The sequence below is a fragment of the Salvelinus fontinalis genome, chromosome 24 (genome assembly GCF_029448725.1).
Source record: "Salvelinus fontinalis isolate EN_2023a chromosome 24, ASM2944872v1, whole genome shotgun sequence".
Lineage (NCBI taxonomy): Eukaryota > Metazoa > Chordata > Actinopteri > Salmoniformes > Salmonidae > Salvelinus > Salvelinus fontinalis.
Genome location: NC_074688.1, coordinates 21,017,019 through 21,035,432, shown reverse-complemented (window position 1 = coordinate 21,035,432; position 18,414 = coordinate 21,017,019). Strand labels below are relative to the sequence as shown.

The following is an 18,414-nucleotide window of genomic DNA, read 5'->3' as shown; positions in this document are numbered from 1 at the left end:
TTTGGCCTTTCTAGGGAGTTTTTCCTAGCCACCGTGCTTCTACACCTGCATTGCTTGCTGTTTGGGGTTTTAGGCTGGGTTTCTGTATAGCACTTTGAGATATCAGCTGATCTAAGAAGGGCTATATAAATACATTTGATTTGATACCTGCTGTATCCTGTGCATGTAACAATACAACTTGAAACTAGTGCTCATGGGGCTTTTTACATGGAAATGCACATTAACCAAATCATTAGGCTGCAGTCAAACATTAATCCACTGACCCTAGACCTCTATGTTCTCTAAATACGGCTATGTGCAGTTCCGCAAGGACTTTCTTAAAGATTTTTTCACCTCTAGGTCATGGTGCACTTGAATGCTGTATCGAGGTGCTATAACTGAAAGCATTAGTTCCTGCCTCTTGGTGTGTTAAAAACATGCTTCACCTTCAGCTATAATGTTGAATACAATGGGCAGCAGGCTGCTGCCTCACAATCATAAACCTTTAAATCTTATTCAATCTTACAGATCAATGAAAAAACAGACATTCTAAAATGACAAAGACCTTGTTCTTTCTGTTAGTGTTAGTACTGGCCAAAACATTAGTCGACAGTGACAGCAGGCTCAAAGCAGCATGAAGGGTTTAAGGGGGAGACAGCAGGGAAGAAAGGAGAAGAGGTCTGGGTGTAAATTTTGGGGGAGGTAATACCCCATACCAACCTGCTCTCGCTGCCGGTGTGCTCCTTCTTCTCTCTCACCCTCAGCCACTTGCGGAGCAGGAAGCGCTTGCGTCGGGGTGAGGCGCTGGGCGTAGAGAAGTTGGACCAGGTGGCCCCATCTTCGTCGCTGGACCGGGTGATCTCGATGGAGGGCAGCTGCAGGTACTCCTTGGAGCCCGAGTGGGAGTGGGTGGAGGCTAGCCACCCATTCACCAGCCTACCCCTGTCCTTCTCCTTCTCCCTCTCACTGGGCGTGTTCTTCATGCGCCTCATCTTGAAGCGCTTGCGTCGTAGCGTTGGGGTGGACAAGCTTGACCACACAGGACCATCTGAGACCCCGCCGTTCCCCCCATCCGAGTAGGCAGGGGCATCGCGGGGAACGCTCACCTGGAGTGATGGGGGCCGTAAGTTCTCGTTCATGGTCGAGGACAGTGGATATTGGAGGAGAAGTGCTGGCTGGCTCGCTGTTTTAGTGGTTGGCAGGCTTGCTGGGAGCTGTAGTTGGCGGAAGCTGAGGCGGTAGCTGGTTGTTGAGTCAGGTGCCAAGATGCTGCAACAGCACAGAGACACTTAAAAATCCAGGGTCGTCCTCATTTACTGATCTCTCATATAGCCTTATATACTCTTCTGGATCCTTACCACTAGTTTTCAAAGTTAGCTTACTCCATGTCCCTGTGCATGGCTTGACAGGTGAGGAGGTGAGTCCTTCAGATAGCTGGGGCCTGGCTTGGTCCTCAGCTTTGGGGAGATGTGTGGCTGTTGCTGGTCGTCAAGCGACAACAGGGCTAGCGGTTTGCAGCAGCGTTTCGTGCCAGGAGAGAGGGCTGAAATAGACAACAAACGGGGTGTCTGTTCTCCAAGCAGCAGATGAAACATGTATAAGGTCTGTCAGGGAGTGTAACAGTACTCCTCCTCTCTCCCCCGGAACTGGCAGGCCCAGTTACACACATTCACAGCTCTCTCTCTCTCTCTCTGCTCGATGCCTGCCTACTGCTTGCTGCTAGGGCTGGCTGTCCCTGCTACTCCCAATGCTAGACAGGATGTCTCCAAGTACAAGCAACACTCCAGTCTTGAAGTTGACAGATCAGATGAGCTCTGTACTGTATGCTCCTGGGTAGTTGATTACTGTCCCGCGCATGTGTTGTAGGTTGGGTAGGCTCTTGCAGTCCGTCGCCTGGAGCACCGGTGACCCACTGTCCTCTCTCTCGCTCCGCACAGACAGCACCTACAGGTTAAAGGGAGGTGATAGGGGTGATAGGTACAGGCAAGGCTGAGGGCGATGACACAGCAAAGGAGACACACACACAAACACATGCACACCCACAAACATGCACCCAGGAAACACAATGAACACAGACAGAAAACACACACACACAAATATGTACACACACACACTTTCTCATTTACACTAACCTGTCGTTACACTGGTATGCCCATGTAATGCATTTAATGCTGTTAGCTGGCAGTGATACTCTGTGTCTCCACTGTCTGAGTCCACCACCATACACCTTACTGACTCAGAGAACATTAACCAATAAGAGATGTTTTGAACCAATAGCCATGTGCTCAAGTCTACATTTCACTGTACAAATACAGAGGTAATTGTAGACCTATAGGTTCAGATATACCCACCAACTCATATACATTGAACCAAAGACACATTGACTATCACATTATTTATTAAGTAGCAGATTAAATGTATTTGTTAAACTGTGTGATGGGTAAGTGATATTGGCATGGGGAAAGTACAAATATCTGAAACGTGGGTCTGAAGAAGACAATTATTATGAAAGAGAAAAACACTTGGATGAAGAGGTCTCCGATGAATTTAAAACCTTTTACTGCACAATGGAGCTCTAGCCTTCCATTGTTAGTGTACGGAGCAGGCAGGTCTCATGTCCTCTAACACACACTCTTAACAGGCAGGTCTCATGTCCTCTAACACACACTCTTAACAGGCAGGTCTCATGTCCTCTAACATACACTCTGAACAGGCAGGTCTCATGTCCTCTAACATACACTCTTAACAGGCAGGTCTCATGTCCTCTAACACACACTCTTAACAGGCAGGTCTTATATCCTCTAACATACACTCTTAACAGGCAGGTCTCATGTCCTCTAACATACACTCTTAACAGGCAGGTTTCATGTCCTCTACCACACACTCTTAACAGCAGGTTTCATGTCCTCTACCACACACTCTTAACAGGCAGGTTTCATGTCCTCTAACATACACTCTTAACAGGCAGGTCTCATGTCCTCTAACATACACTCTTAACAGGCAGGTTTCATGTCCTCTACCATACACTCTTAACAGGCAGGTCTCATGTCCTCTAACATACACTCTTAACAGGCAGGTTTCATGTCCTCTACCATACACTCTTTTTTTATTTTTTTTATCCCATTTTCTCCCCAATTTTCGTGGTATCCAATCGCTAGTAATTACTACCTTGTCTCATCGCTACAACTCCCGTACGGGCTCGGGAGAGACGAAGGTCGAAAGCCATGCGTCCTCCGAAGCACAACCCAACCAGCCGTACTGCTTCTTAACACAGCGCGCCTCCAACCCGGAAGCCAGCCGCACCAATGTGTCGGAGGAAACACCGTGTACCTGGCCCCCTTGGTTGGCGCGCACTGCGCCCGGCCCGCCACAGGAGTCGCTGGAGCGCGATGAGACAAGGATATCCCTACCGGCCAAACCCTCCCTACCCCGGATGACGCTATGCCAATTGTGCTTCGCCCCACGGACCTCCCGGTCGCGGCCGGCTGCGACAGAGCCTGGGCGCGAACCCAGAGACTCTGGTGGCGCAGTTAGCACTGCGATGCAGTGCCCTAGACCACTGCGCCACCCGGGAGGCTTAACATACACTCTTAACAGGCAGGTCTCATGTCCTCTACCACACACTCTTAACAGGCAGGTTTCATGCCCTCTACCATACACTCTTAACAGGCAGGTCTCATGTCCTCTAACATACACTCTTAACAGGCAGGTTTCATGTCCTCTAACATACACTCTAACGGCTGTATGTGTCAACAAACAGTTGTGTGTCAACAAGCCTGCTCCAGTACCTCTTTATGAACAGTGTGAAGAGACAGCGTGGGTAGAAATAACCACTAAAGCAGACTGGCTGTTGAACCAACCCACTGAGGATATAACACATAAAGGCCAAAATAAAGGAAACACCAACATTCACTCAAGTGTTTCCATTATTTTGTAAGTTGCCTGTAGGTCGGAGCACAGCAGACACACAGAGGAGTCAATGGCAATCGTAACCATCTGGGTTTGAAATGCCAGTTTCACAAGTCTTAAGCTCTATATGTTGACTAATATACAGTATAGTAAACGTTATGCCAAAATAGCTTATTCTGCTTATAGTCATACTGCTTATTCTATACCAAAGTACAGGCTTGGGGCTATTGTAGTGACAGTATTAATGGCACACCGGCAGGAATGAGTCATGACCGCAGTAAAATTCTATGTGACCGTCGAGTCATGGTAATTGCCTTTTATGCACTCTGGACATGCTTTGGTAGTACCCAACTTGCTAACTACCACCAGGTCCTTATGGCCTGCTACTCAGGGCTCTATTGTCTCTCTAACCAATCTGACATCAATGCAAATGATTTAAAAAATCACATGAAACACTTATCATCAACAGTAGGCCCCTATCTACTTTTAAAACTCACCTCACTGTGATGATACATTTGAAGAAAGAACAACAGCAGGTTGAAACAGTGTGAAACATGGCTGTTGTGTATGTTGTTCCAAAGCCTAACAAAGAAATGGACAGAGCTTTCTAATGATGATTCATTCAAAACTCACACATGCATATTAGAGCTTATGCATATGCATAGGCTTATAAGCCCAAGCCCCCAATTATGATTGTGCTGATTAAAGAAGTATTTGGTACATAATTGGTCTAGCCTATACTCCAAAATTAAACAAATTCGAGTAATTGCCTTTGAGTGTGGACTGTATTATTATGTATACTGGATGGACTGGTTACCTTATGCTACACTCCAACATTTCTATCCGTGAGTCTGGGAGAGAACGTATAGGCGATGCTGGGCGATGCTAGGCGATGCTGTTGGTTCATTGATTGTGCAGGGTGGCTTACAGTTAGCCTACAATTAGTGAACTTGTATATGATTTTGAATAGGCTAGTACAGTAATAGGTCGTTTTTTATGTTTTCATAATTCATTGGGTGACATTAACTTTAGCTATACAGAATATCTCACCGCCATATGCTTCCATCTCCTCCTCTCTCTCCTTTATTAATTTCTCGACCACGCAGACGGGCTGTCAACAGTTTAGTGAAATACAGTGCCTTCAGAAAGTATTCAGATCCCTTGACTTTTTCCACATTTTGTTATGTTACAGCCTTATTGTAAATATATATTTTTTTAATGTAATCCTCAGCAACCTAAACACAATACCCCATAATGACAAAGCGAAAACAGAAATACCTTATTGTCACGTTCCTGACCTGTTTTCCTTGTTTTTGTATGTGTTTAGTTGGTCAGGGCGTGAGTTGGGGTGGGCATTCTATGTTATGTGTTTCTATGTTGGGTTAAATGTGTTGCCTGATATGGTTCTCAATTAGAGGCAGGTGTTTGACGTTTCCTCTGATTGAGAACCATATTAAGGTAGGCTGTTCTCACTGTTTGTTTGTGGGTGATTGTTCCTGTGTCTGTGTTTGTTGCACCACACGGGACTGTTTCGTTTGTTCGTTCGTTTGGCTAGTCTTTCCTGTTCGTGCGTTCTTCGTGTCTATATGTAAGTTCTCAAGTTCAGGTCTGTCTACGTCGTTTGTTGTTTTGTAGTTTGTGTAAGAGTTTTCGTGTTTCGTCTTTCTTTAATAAATATCCTTTATGTCTGCATACAACGCTGCGTTTTGGTCCGACCCTTACTCCTCCTCATCCGAGGAGGAGGCATTAGACAGCCGTTACACTTATTTACATAAGTATTCAGATCCTTTGCTTAGAGACTCGAAATTGAGCTCAGGTGCATCCTGTTTCCATTGATCATCCTTGAGATGTTCCTACAACTTGATTGGAGTCCACCTGTGGTAAATTCAATTGATTGGACATGATTTGGAACGGCACACACCTGTCTATATAAGTTGACAGTGCATGTCATAGCAAAATTCAAGCCATGAGGTCGAAGGAATTGTCTGTAGAGCTCTGAGACAGGATTGTGTCGAGGCACAGATCTGGGGAAGGGGACCAAAACATTTCTGCAGCATTGAAGGTCCCCAAGAACACAGTGGCCTCCATCATTCTTATATGGAAGAAGTTTGGAACCACCAAGACTCTTCTTAGAGCTGGCCGCCCGGCCAAACTGAGCAATCGGAGGAGAAGGGCACTCTGACAGAGCTCTAGAGTTCCTCTGTGGAGATGGGAGAACCTTCCAGAAGGGCAACCATCTCTGCAGCACTCCACCAATCAGGCCTTTATGGTAGAGGGGCCAGACGGAAGCCACTCCTCAGTAAAAGGCACATGACAGCCCACTTGGAGTTTGCCAAAAGGCACCTATAGACTCTCAGACCATGAGAAACAAGATTCTCTGGTCTGATGAACCTATATTGAACTCTATGGCCTGAATGCCGAGCGTAATTTCTGGAGGAAACCTGGCACTGTTCCTACGGTGAAGCATGGTGGTGGTAGCATCATGCTGTAGGGATGTATTTCAGTGGCAGGGACTGGGAGACTAGTCAGGATCGAGGCAAAGATGAACAGAGAAAAGTACAGAAAGATCCTTGATGAAAACGTGCTCCAGACCGCTCAGGACCTCTGACTGGGGTGAAGGTTCACCTTCCATCATGACAATGACCCTAAGCACACAGCCAAGATAATGCAGGAGTGGCTTTGAGACAAGTCTCTGAATGTCCTTGAGTGGCCCAGCCAGAGCCCAGACTTGAACATGATCAAACATCTCTGGAGAGACCTGAAAATAGCTGTACAGCAACTCTTCCCATCCAACCTGACAGAGCTTGAGAGGATCTGCAGAGAAGAATGGGAGAAACTCCCCAACTACAGGTGTGCCAAGCTTGTAGAATCATACTCAAGAAGACTCGAGTCTGTAATCGCTGCCAAAGCAGCTTCAACAAAGTACTGAGTAAATGGTCTGAATACTTACGTAAATGTGTTATTTCAGTTGAAATGAGCTAAAATTTCAAAAATCCTGTTTTTGCTTTGTCATTATGGGGTATTGTGTGTAGATTGATCTGGGGAAAAAACGATTTAATCAATTTTAGAATGAGGCTGTAACCTACCAAAAATGTGGAAAGAAAATCAAGGGGTCTGAATAGTTTCAGAAGGCATTGTATGTTTCTTTGCAAAAACATGTTACTGTCGATGTTCCCAAACAGATTTCACTTGGTTTCCCAAATTAAGCACTGGGTAGCTGCAGGAACAATGTTGGAGAGGCAATGGCATACAGTGTTTGGGTGGAATATCACCTGTCGCCCGTCGGGCAATGAGAGCATGCTCTTCGAACAGGAATATCCCCTGTCGGGCAGTGAGAGCATGCTCCTCGAACAGGAATATCACCTGTCGGGGAGTGAGAGCATGCTCCTCGAACAGGAATATCACCTGTCGGGCAGTGAGAGCATGCTCCTCGAACAGGAATATCACCTGTCGGGCAGTGAGAGCATGCTCCTCGAACAGAAATATCACCTGTCGGGCAGTGAGAGCATGCTCCTCGAACAGGAATATCACCTGTCGGGCAGTGAGAGCATGCTCCTCGAACAGGAATATCACCTGTCGGGCAGTGAGAGCATGCTCCTCGAACAGGAATATCACCTGTCGGGCAGTGAGAGCATGCTCCTCGAACAGGAATATCACCTGTCGGGCAGTGAGAGCATGCTCCTCGAACAGGAATATCACCTGTCGGGCAGTGAGAGCATCCTCCTCGAACAGGAATATCACCTGTCGGGCAGTGAGAGCATGCTCCTCAAACAGGAATATCACCTGTCGGGCAGTGAGAGCATGCTCCTCAAACAGGAATATCACCTGTCGGGCAGTGAGAGCATGCTCCTCAAACAGGAATATCCCCTGTCGGGCAGTGAGAGCATGCTCCTCAAACAGGAATATCACCTGTCGGGCAGTGAGAGCATGCTCCTCAAACAGGAATATCACCTGTCGGGCAGTGAGAGCATGCTCCTCAAACAGGAATATCCCCTGTCGGGCAGTGAGAACATGCTCCTCAAACAGGAATATCCCCTGTCGGGCAGTGAGAGCATGCTCCTCAAACAGGAATATCCCCTGTCGGGCAGTGAGAGCATGCTCCTCAAACAGGAATATCCCCTGTCGGGCAGTCAGAGCATGCTCCTCAAACAGGAATATCCCCTGTCGGGCAGTGAGAGCATGCTCCTCAAACAGGAATATCCCCTGTCGGGCAGTGAGAACATGCTCCTCAAACAGGAATATCCCCTGTCGGGCAGTGAGAGCATGCTCCTCAAACAGGAATATCCCCTGTCGGGCAGTGAGAGCATGCTCCTCAAACAGGAATATCCCCTGTCGGGCAGTCAGAGCATGCTCCTCAAACAGGAATATCCCCTGTCGGGCAGTGAGAGCATGCTCCTCAAACAGGAATATCCCCTGTCGGGCAGTGAGAGCATGCTCCTCAAACAGGAATATCCCCTGTCGGGCAGTGAGAGCATGCTCCTCAAACAGGAATATCCCGCTGAGCAGTGAGAGCATGCTCCTCGAACAAGAATATCACCTGTTGGGCAGTGAGAGCATGCTCCTCAAACAGGAATATCACCTGTCGGGCAGTGAGAGCATGCTCCTCGAACAGGAATATCACCTGTCGGCAGTGAGAGCATGCTCCTCGAACAGGAATATCACCTGTCGGGCAGTGAGAGCATGCTCCTCAAACAGTAGTTGATGTGTGGAGTGAAATAAGTGTTGTCATATTTATTTCTCAGCTGCTCATATTAAGCACATGCTCCACTATAAACCCCCAAGTAACCTACAAAACGGACCGGTGGGAAAGAGCGCGGCCTCCATTTGCTCTTTTTTCCCTGGCCCTGTTCCTGTTCCTGCCCATTTCATATTGTGCCATTCTAAATCTAAACTCATTTTACATATTTGTAAAGATAAGATTATATTGAGAATTTTCCGATGGGTGAAAATATGATCACTTGATGAAAGAATAGCTGTGCAGCCTGAAGCAAGGATCAGAACGCAATATTATTTTTAAATAAGACCTACACCACATTACTCAACACTAGTGAGACTCATTTTGCCTCTGGTAGTCCTACAGTATATCTAAAAATATATTTTTCAATGACGTGACTCTCTGCCAATAATTACATTTAGAGGATTGGAAGATTCAAAATTAATATCTAAGGGGCATTTTCCGTTAGATATTCTCAGATATTCTCACAGATCCTAAGGGGCTTTCATATTATTCAAAATTAATGAATAATCGCTTTGTTTAAAAAGTAATGATATTTTGGAGATTTAGTTTTCATTTAACCTAGAGTGAGAGAGAAAAAGGCAATCCTTGAACATGGGGTGAGACGTTCTCACTAATTTGTAAATAAAGCCAGTTTGTTATTTAGAATTATTTATTTCTGGAGAAACCTAACTTGATTATTTAGCAGACATCACCAGCTTATATTCAGTCAACACATATATCTTAAGAATATCATGGAATATAATTTAACATTTTCGTTTCTCCATGCTTGTCTCAAAGCAGCGAAAAACGGTGCTGAAATAGATATCCACAGCGGGAAGGCTATAAATAACAATATTTTGGAGAATATTTTGTTTTCAAAAAAACAACAGTGAGCGATTGTAATCCGAATAAAGGCCAAAATAATATTTAGAAAGGCCAAAATATAGCCCTGCTAATAGCCATAATGTTCTGTAGTTTCGACCCAATGATTTGTCTGACAAACAAAGACCTTCGTGTCCTGCAGGCCCAGGCATGGATCAAAGCTGGCGAGACATTCAATGACGTCATCTACACAGACAAATCAATTGTGGCCCTTGAGCAATTTGCTCAAAATTGCTACAGAAAAAAAGGGAAGAATATCAAGCAAGCCGAGTCCCAAACATCCATTCAAACTCCATATGTGGGGGGGTTTTCTCGCCAGGGACCAGGCCCATATTTGATTTTTGATTTTAAGTTTGGCTATATACAAAGCGAAAGGTACATAAAATATTGTAGCCTACACCTCACGGACTGTTAGGTGTTCCACAATAATTCACTCTTTCCTCCTTTTTCAGGTATCATGGCTCGAGATTTCTTTGAGGAAGAAATCATCAAGAGATATGCTGGACCTCAGAGAGGTGTTTCTGGGACCACATCGGATGAAGCAATATTTTGTTACGTTTACAGTGCCTTGGGAAAGTATTCACCCCCCTTCACGTTTGTCCTATTTTGTTGCATTACAACCTGTAATTTAAATGGATTTGTATTTCATGTAATGGACATACACAAAATAGTCCAAATTGGTGAAGTGAAATAAAAAAATTACGGAAAAGTGGTGCGTGCATATGTATTCACCCCCTTTGCTATGAAGCCCCTAAATAAGATCTGGTGCAACCAATTACCTTCAGAAGTCACATAATTAGTTAAATAAAGTCCACCTGTGGGCAATCTAAGTGTAACATGAATCTGTCACATGATCTCAGTATATATACACCTGTTCTGAAAGGCCCCAGAGTCTGCAACACCACTAAGCAAGGGGTACCCACCACCAAGCAAGCAGAACCATGAAGACCAAGGAGCTCTCCAAACAGGTCAGGGACAAAGTACAGATCAGGGTGGGTTATAAAAAAAATATCCAAAACTTTGAACCTGCCAAGAGAGGGCCGCCCACCAAAACTCACAGACAGGGGGAGGGCGTTAACAATAGGCTAAAAAAGAGACAAAAGATAAGCCTACTGGAGCTGCAAATCTCCATAGCGGAGATTGGAGTATCTGTCCATAGGACCACTTTAAGCCGTACACTCCACAGAGCTGGGCTTTATAGAAGAGTGTCCAGAAAAAAGTGATTGCTTAACTAATGGCTGCAGGGGCAGTATTGAGTAGCTTGGATGAAAGGTGCACAGAGACCAAGGCTCTGCATCTGTCCTCGTGCTCCTTCACCTTAGTGCCGCTTTTGACACCATTGATCACCACATTCTTTTGAAGAGATTGGAAACCCTGATTGGTCTGCAAGGACAAGTTCTTGCCTGGTTTAGATCTTTTCTGTTGGAAAGATGTTAGCTCGTCTCTGTGGATCGTTTGTCCTTTGACAAATCAATTGTACGTTTCGCTGTTCCTCAATGTTCCGTTTTAGGACAACTGTTGTTTTCACTATATATTCTACCTCTTGGTGATGTCATTCAGAAACACAATGTCAACTTTCACTGCTATGTGGATGACACACAGCTGTACATTTTGATGAAACATGGTAAAGTCCCAAAATTGCCAACCCTGGAAGCCTGTGTTTTAGACATAAGGAAGTTGATGGTGGCAAATAATTTACTTTTAAACTCTGACAAAACAGAGATGCTAGTTCTAGGTCCCACCAAACAAAGATATCTGCTATTTGATTTGACAATGAATGTTGATGGTTGTACAGTCAGCGTTACTCTGGACCCTGATTTCTCTTTCGATGAACATATATTTCAAGGATAGCTTTATTCCATCTTCGTAACATTGCAAAAATCAGACACATTTTGTCTAGTCTAGATTAGACTCCTGAGGTGCTGAGCTGTTTCTCCCTCTACAACCACTGTGATTATTATTTGATCCTTCTGGTCATCTATGAACGTTTGAACATCTTGAAGAACAATCTGGCCTTAATGGCCATGTACTCTACTAAACTCCACCCGGCACAACCAGTAGGAGACTGGCCACCCACCCCTCATAACCTGGTTCCTCTCTAGGTTTCTTCCTAAGTTTTTCCTAGCTACCATGCTTCTGCATTGCTTGCTGTTTGGGGTTTTAGGTTGTGTTTCTGTATAAGGACTTTGTGAAATCTGCTGATATAAAAAGAGGTTTATAAATACATTTGATTGATTGATATGTATATGTGTTTGTGTGTGTGTATGGGTTGGTAGTTAGTTGGGGTTGTGTTGGGAGTGGGGTGGGGTAATGTGTTTATTGTGTGGAGTTTATGGCGTGGGTGTGTTTATGTGATGTTTGAAGCTATGTTCATGCATGTTTTGAGTGTGTAGGAGTATATGGATTTTACCTCTATGAAATGTTTGTACTACATTTGAAATGCCATTTGCACTGTGTGTTCGTGATCTTGGTCTTGTAAATCTAGTTGATCTTCGATAGAGGATGGTTTTCCACTTCCAAATAAACTTTTTTTTCAAACAAAGATTATTATTATTTTTTAATCTTAAAAGCTCAAACTTTAAGAGGTCTGTAACCTGTATAGAACTGAACGCCTTCATTAAATGAATGTATTAATAATACAACAATGGGGAAGGTTGATGGATGAATGTGCCAAGGTGTTGCATTTGCAACTGAATTTGAGACAGCAATGATTAAATCGCTAGATTTGTTTACTATCAGAGTCACTAGCCAGCACTGGCCCCTCTGCCCTCGAGATAACAACATTCACCTGTGAGCCGTGGTCAAATATTGGACTTGGGCTATCTAGAGATCAATACAAATACTATCGGCAGTCAATAATGAACTAGTAGACGATACATCAAAAAGTGTTTTGTTTCCAATAGCTGCCCCCAGTACGATACTGTACCATGTACTACCATCAGCTGGTTTTCTACACACTACTGTACTCTACAGAATGTATTATTCTGTCTAATAACATATTAAAGGATGACAATGTGGAGACAGTTCACTTCCAGGTCATAGTCATCCAGCTGTCTTAATGCTAGGTAATAACAATACAGACAATAATTAACAATCTGTGAAACGATCGACAGAAAATTCAGGAGAAAGTAAAACATCACTCTTCAGGTAAATAATGCCTTTAAAGTCGCAAAGTAGTGCAATAGAGAGCAGCAATTCACATATATACACACACTTATGCACGTGCACACACGAACTTGCTCTCCTCCAGGTGTCAGATTCCAAGGTGACTGTGTCCGTGACTCATGAGCAGCAGATGAAGTTACCGGGGGAAACGGGGACTCGTGGCGAGACTGCGGGATGCCTTTTGACCTATCATCCAGTCCCGTCTGAGCGTGCGCCACAGCTGTTCTCACCACCTCCTCTCCCCCCACCTCTCCAAATCAAACCCACCCCTCCTCTCCACAGTCCAACCTGTTGGCAGGCTCAGTGTGGCAGTGGGATAACAGCATGCATTATACATTCTCTTTACAGCTTCACACGTTCAGGTCGCCCTGGACATGCTCAGGTGATGTCACCACCACTAAATGAGAGGTTGGAGCTGAGAATGAGGAGACAGGGGAGAAGAGTGGTCTCAGCCCTATACAGTCACTTCATTAATAAGGTTTCCACTGTAACAGCCATGTCATATCATATAACATATCATGATGTGTTATATGACATATTAGTCATGTCATATAACACATCAAATGGTTTCTATATGAAAGAGCATATGGAAATGATTTCATGAATAAATATGCTAAAGGCAAGGAACAAAGAGGTACAGTAGGACACAATGTCTCCGAGGCTAAGACAACGCTGGCTAAGACCAAAGGAACGTGCGGTGACTCGAGGCCATCAGGCACAGATGGAGGAACCTCAAATGCCCTTATGTATTGTGCCTGGTTTACATTATTGGGACCCACCACAGAGTCACTTTGCTGTTACAGCTGAGACAGAGATGGCTATTTTCCATGACTTTGGACCGCTGCGGTCGAGCACTCTGCGCTACAGTACGACCATATGACTGCTAGCCTCCTTCCATGCCTCATTTCTCACCATCAAACGTTTCATAGTATTGTTCTGTCCTCTCCCCATTCTATTGTTAGACCATCGCTATGTCAACAGCACGAAGTAACAAAGCGTGTGCAGATTACAGAGTCATGTTAACGATCATTAAGTCTTTCATGCTAAAGTAAGCACGTGATGTAAGGCTCTGGTGAGGACAGAACAGCAGCTCTAAGTACTGCAATCAGTTGAGACATTTGCATACCACTGCTGGCTTGCTTCTGAAGCTAAGCAGGGTTGGTCCTGGTCAGTCCCTGGATGGGAGACCAGATGCTGCTGGAAGTGGTGTTGGAGGGCCAGTAGGAGGCACTCTTTCCTCTGGTCTAAAAAATATCCCAATGCCCCAGGGCAGTGATTGGGGACACTGCCCTGTGTAGGGTGCCGTCTTTCGGATGGGACGTTAAACGGGTGTCCTGACTCTCTGAGGTCATTAAAGATCCCATGGCACTTATCGTAAGAGTAGGGGTGTTAACCCCGGTGTCCTGGCTAAATTCCCAATCTGGCCCTCAAACCATCATGGTCCCCTAATAATCCCCAGTTTACAATTGGCTCATTCATCCCCCTCCTCTCCCCTGTAACTATTCCCCAGGTCGTTGCTGCAAATGAGAACGTGTTCTCAGTCAACTTACCTGGTAAAATAAATAAATAAATAAATAAAAATTTACACGGGTCACAGAACCATTCAAAGAGAGATCTCATAGTCATTCAGAGAGATATTAAAGAGGTTACATAGCTGAACATTTCATTGTTATGCCTGCTCTCAGAGAATGAAAAACTCTTGTAGTGCAAAGCATGGTAAATACTCAGAAAATAGATACTTTTAAGTATTTTGACTGTACTAGCTTTATGTATCACAGACAGGGCTATCATTAATTATCTTTCGACATCTTTTCTAGTAGCATAAGCCTACAGTATAATAGAGCTATGGTTGCATCTCTGATAAGAGTGGTCCGCTCTCCACTCAGCATGGAAGAAAGTCGGAGTGTGTGAGTGAAACAGCGCTCTGTTGTGATTTATACCTTTGTCAAATATATATATATATATATTTTATTTTTCTTCCCCTCAGGCTATTCCCTAGTTTCTACTGCATGTCCAAGGCCTCCCTCTTCAAGGAGAATCTTACGTTGATACACAGTGACTGCCAGATGAACTACTGATACAGAATGCCAGTGGACTCGAGTCATCAAACAAAGCTACGATGTGAAAAGGAAACAGATACAGTACGCTACATGAACAACAAACAAAAACAACCAAACAGTTTTGGATATAGGTACTGCCACAAATAAAATATTCATACATTACAAGTTCTCTCTTTTTCTCAGGGTGAAATGTTACTGACGTGGAGACGAGATTGGAGAACAACAGTGTTTGAACAGAAAACTGACGTGTTAATTGTCAGACCCATTTAGATGTTTAATATGTAATGCAAGAGTTATGCTCCAAGGCACAGGTAAGTGATGTGATGCAGAAATATCATGAGTTATGTTAAGCTGTGAAAATAACATAAACCCTGCTCGCTCACGTAACCACATTTACCCCATCTTACCTTTCCCCTTCCTGCACTAAATCTACAGTAGGCCTCACAGGTCTCAAAGTATGCTACACACCTCTCTGTACGCTACAGGCCTAACAGTACGCTACAGGCCTCACTGTATGCTACAGACCTCACTGTACGCTACAGACCTCACTGTACGCTACAGGCCTAACAGTACGCTACAGGCCTAACAGTACGCTACAGGCCTCGGAGGCCTCACTGTACGCTACAGACCTCACTGTATGCTACAGACCTCATTGTACGCTACAGACCTCACTGTACGCTACAGGGCCTCACTGTACGCTACAGGGCCTCACTGTACGCTACAGGGCCTCGCTGTACGCTACAGGCCACACAGGTCTCACAGTACGCTACAGGCCTCACAGTTCGCTACAGGCCTCACTGTACGCTACAGGCCACACTGTACGCTACAGGCCTCACAGTTCGCTACAGGCCTCACAGTTCGCTACAGGCCTCACAGTTCGCTACAGGCCTCACAGTTCGCTACAGGCCTCACAGTTCGCTACAGGCCTCACAGTTCGCTACAGGCCTCACTGTACGCTACAGGCCTCACTGTACGCTACAGGCCTCACTGTACGCTACAGGCCTCGGAGGCCTCACTGTACACTACATTGCCTCACTGTACGCTACAGGGCCTCACTGTACGCTACAGGGCAACACAGGTCTCACTGTACGCTACAGGTCTCAGAGGCCAGACTGTACGCAACTGATCTCACTATACGCTACAGATCTTACTGTACGCTACAGGCCTCACTGAACTATACAGGCTTCACTGTACTATACAGGCCTCACTGTACTATACAGGCCTCACTGCACTATACAGGCCTCGGAGGCCTCACAGTACGCTACAGGCCTAACAGTACGCTACAGGCCTCGGAGGCCTCACTGTAGCAACTGATCTCACTGTACGCTGCAGGCCTCACTGTACGCTACAGGCCTCACTGTACGCTACAGGCCTCACTGTACGCTACAGGCCTCCGAGTCCTCACTGTAGCAACTGATCTCACTGTACGCTACAGACCTCACTGTACGCTACAGGCCTCACTGTACGCTACAGGCCTCACTGTACGCTACAGGCCTCACTGTACGCTACAGGCCTCACTGTACGCTACAGGCCTCACTGTACGCTACAGGCCTCACGGGTCTCACTGTACGCTACAGGCCTCACTGTACGCTACAGGCCTCACTGGTCTCACAGTACGCTACAGACCTCACTGTACGCCACAGGCCTCAGGTCTCACAATACACTACAGACCTCACTGTACGCCACAGGCCTCACTGTACGCTACATACCTCACTGTATGCTATAAGCCTCATAGTACACCACAGACCTCACTGTTTGCTACAGACCTCACTGTACACTACAGACCTAACTCTACGCTAAAGACCTCATAGTACGCTAAAGACATCACTGTACGCTACATACCTCACTTTACGCCAGACCTCACTGTACGCTATAAGCCTCCTAGCACGCCACAGACCTCACTGTACGCTACAGACCTCATTGTATGCTACAGACCTCATTGTATGCTACAGGCCTCACTGTACGCCACAGGCCTCACTGTACGCCACAGGCCTCACTGTACGCCACAGACCTCACTGTACGCCACAGACCTCACTGTACGCCACAGACCTCACTGTACGCTACAGACCTCACTGGTCTCGCAGTACGCTACAGACCTCACTGTACGTTACAGGCCTCACAAGTCTCACAGTATGCTACAGTTCGCTACAGACCTCACTGTACGCTACAGGCCTCACTGTTCTCACTGTACGCTACAGACCTCACTGTACGCCTCAGGCCTCACGGTACGCCGCAGGCCTCACGGTACGCCGCAGGCCTCACGGTACGCCGCAGGCCTTCAATGTACACTACAGACCTCACTGTACGATACAGACCACACTGTACGATACAGACCACACTGTATGCTATAAGCCTCATAGTACGCCAGACCTCACTGTACGCTACAGACCTCACTGTACACTACAGACCTCACTGTACACTACAGACCTACCTCTACGCTAGACCTCATAGTACGCTAAAGCATCACTGTATGCTACATACCTCACTTTACGCTAGACCTCACTTTACGCTATAAGCCTCATAGCACGCCACATACCTCACTGTACGCCACAGACCTCACTGTACACCACAGACCTCACTGTACACCACAGACCTCACGGTACACCACAGGCCTTCATGGTACGCTACAGGCCTCACTGTACGCTACCGACCTCACTGTACGCTACAAACTTCACTGTACGCTACAGACCTCACTGTACGCTACAGACCTCACTGTACGCTACAGACCTCACTGGTCTCGCAGTACGCTACAGACCTCACTGTACACTACAGGCCTTCACGGTACGCTACAGGCCTTCACTGTACGCTACAGGCCTTCACTGTACGCTACAGGCCTTCACTGTACGCTACAGGCCTTCACTGTACGCTACAGGCCTTCACTGTACGCTACAGGCCTTCACTGTACGCTACAGGCCTCACTGTACGCTACAGGCCTCACAGACCTCACTGTACGCTACCGACCTCACTGTACGCTACAGACCTCACTGGTCTCACAGTACGCTACAGACCGCACTGTACACTACAGGCCTCACAGTACGCCACAGGCCTCACTGTATGCTACAGTTCGCTACAGACCTCACTGTACGCTACAGACCTCACTGTACGCTACAGGCCTCACTGTACGCTACAGGCCTCACTGTACGCTACAGGCCTCACAGGTCTCACAGTACACCACAGACCTCACTGTACGCTACAGGCCTCACTGTACGCTACAGGCCTCACTGTACGCTACAGGCCTCACAGGCCTCACTGTACGCTACAGGCCTCACTGTACACTACAGACCTCACAGTACTCTACAGACCTCACAGTACTCTACAGACCTCACTGTATGCTATAAGCCTCAGTACGCCAGACCTCACTGTACACTACAGACCTAACTGTACGCTAAAGACATCACTGTAAGCTAAAGACATCACTTCATGCTACATACCTCACTGTACGCTAGACCTCACTGTACGCTATAAGCCTCATAGCACGCCACAGACCTCCCTGTACGCTACAGACATCACAGGCCTCACGGTACGCCACAGGCCTCACGGTACGCCACAGACCTCACAAATCTAATTATATTGGTCACATACACCTATTTAGCAGATGTTATTGTGGCTGACCAGTGATTACATAGGGCAGCAGCCACTAAGGTGCAGGGTTGGGTAACCGGGTGGAAGCCGGCTAGTGATGGCTATTTAACAGTCTGTTGG

At 46.1% G+C, this 18,414-nt stretch overlaps 1 protein-coding gene across 5 annotated transcripts in view; it reads right to left on the bottom strand.

The window, feature by feature from the left end:
- Positions 1-18,414, bottom strand: part of LOC129822122 (protein Aster-B-like) — a 172,453-nt gene that overhangs the window by 116,207 nt on the left and 37,832 nt on the right. For all 5 annotated transcript variants that reach the window (XM_055880087.1, XM_055880089.1, XM_055880085.1 and 2 more), the window contains exon 2: positions 700-1,923. In XM_055880087.1, coding sequence (XP_055736062.1) covers positions 700-1,118 — 419 coding nt within the window. In that variant the 5' untranslated portion in view covers positions 1,119-1,923. The remainder of the gene's footprint in view (positions 1-699; positions 1,924-18,414) is intronic.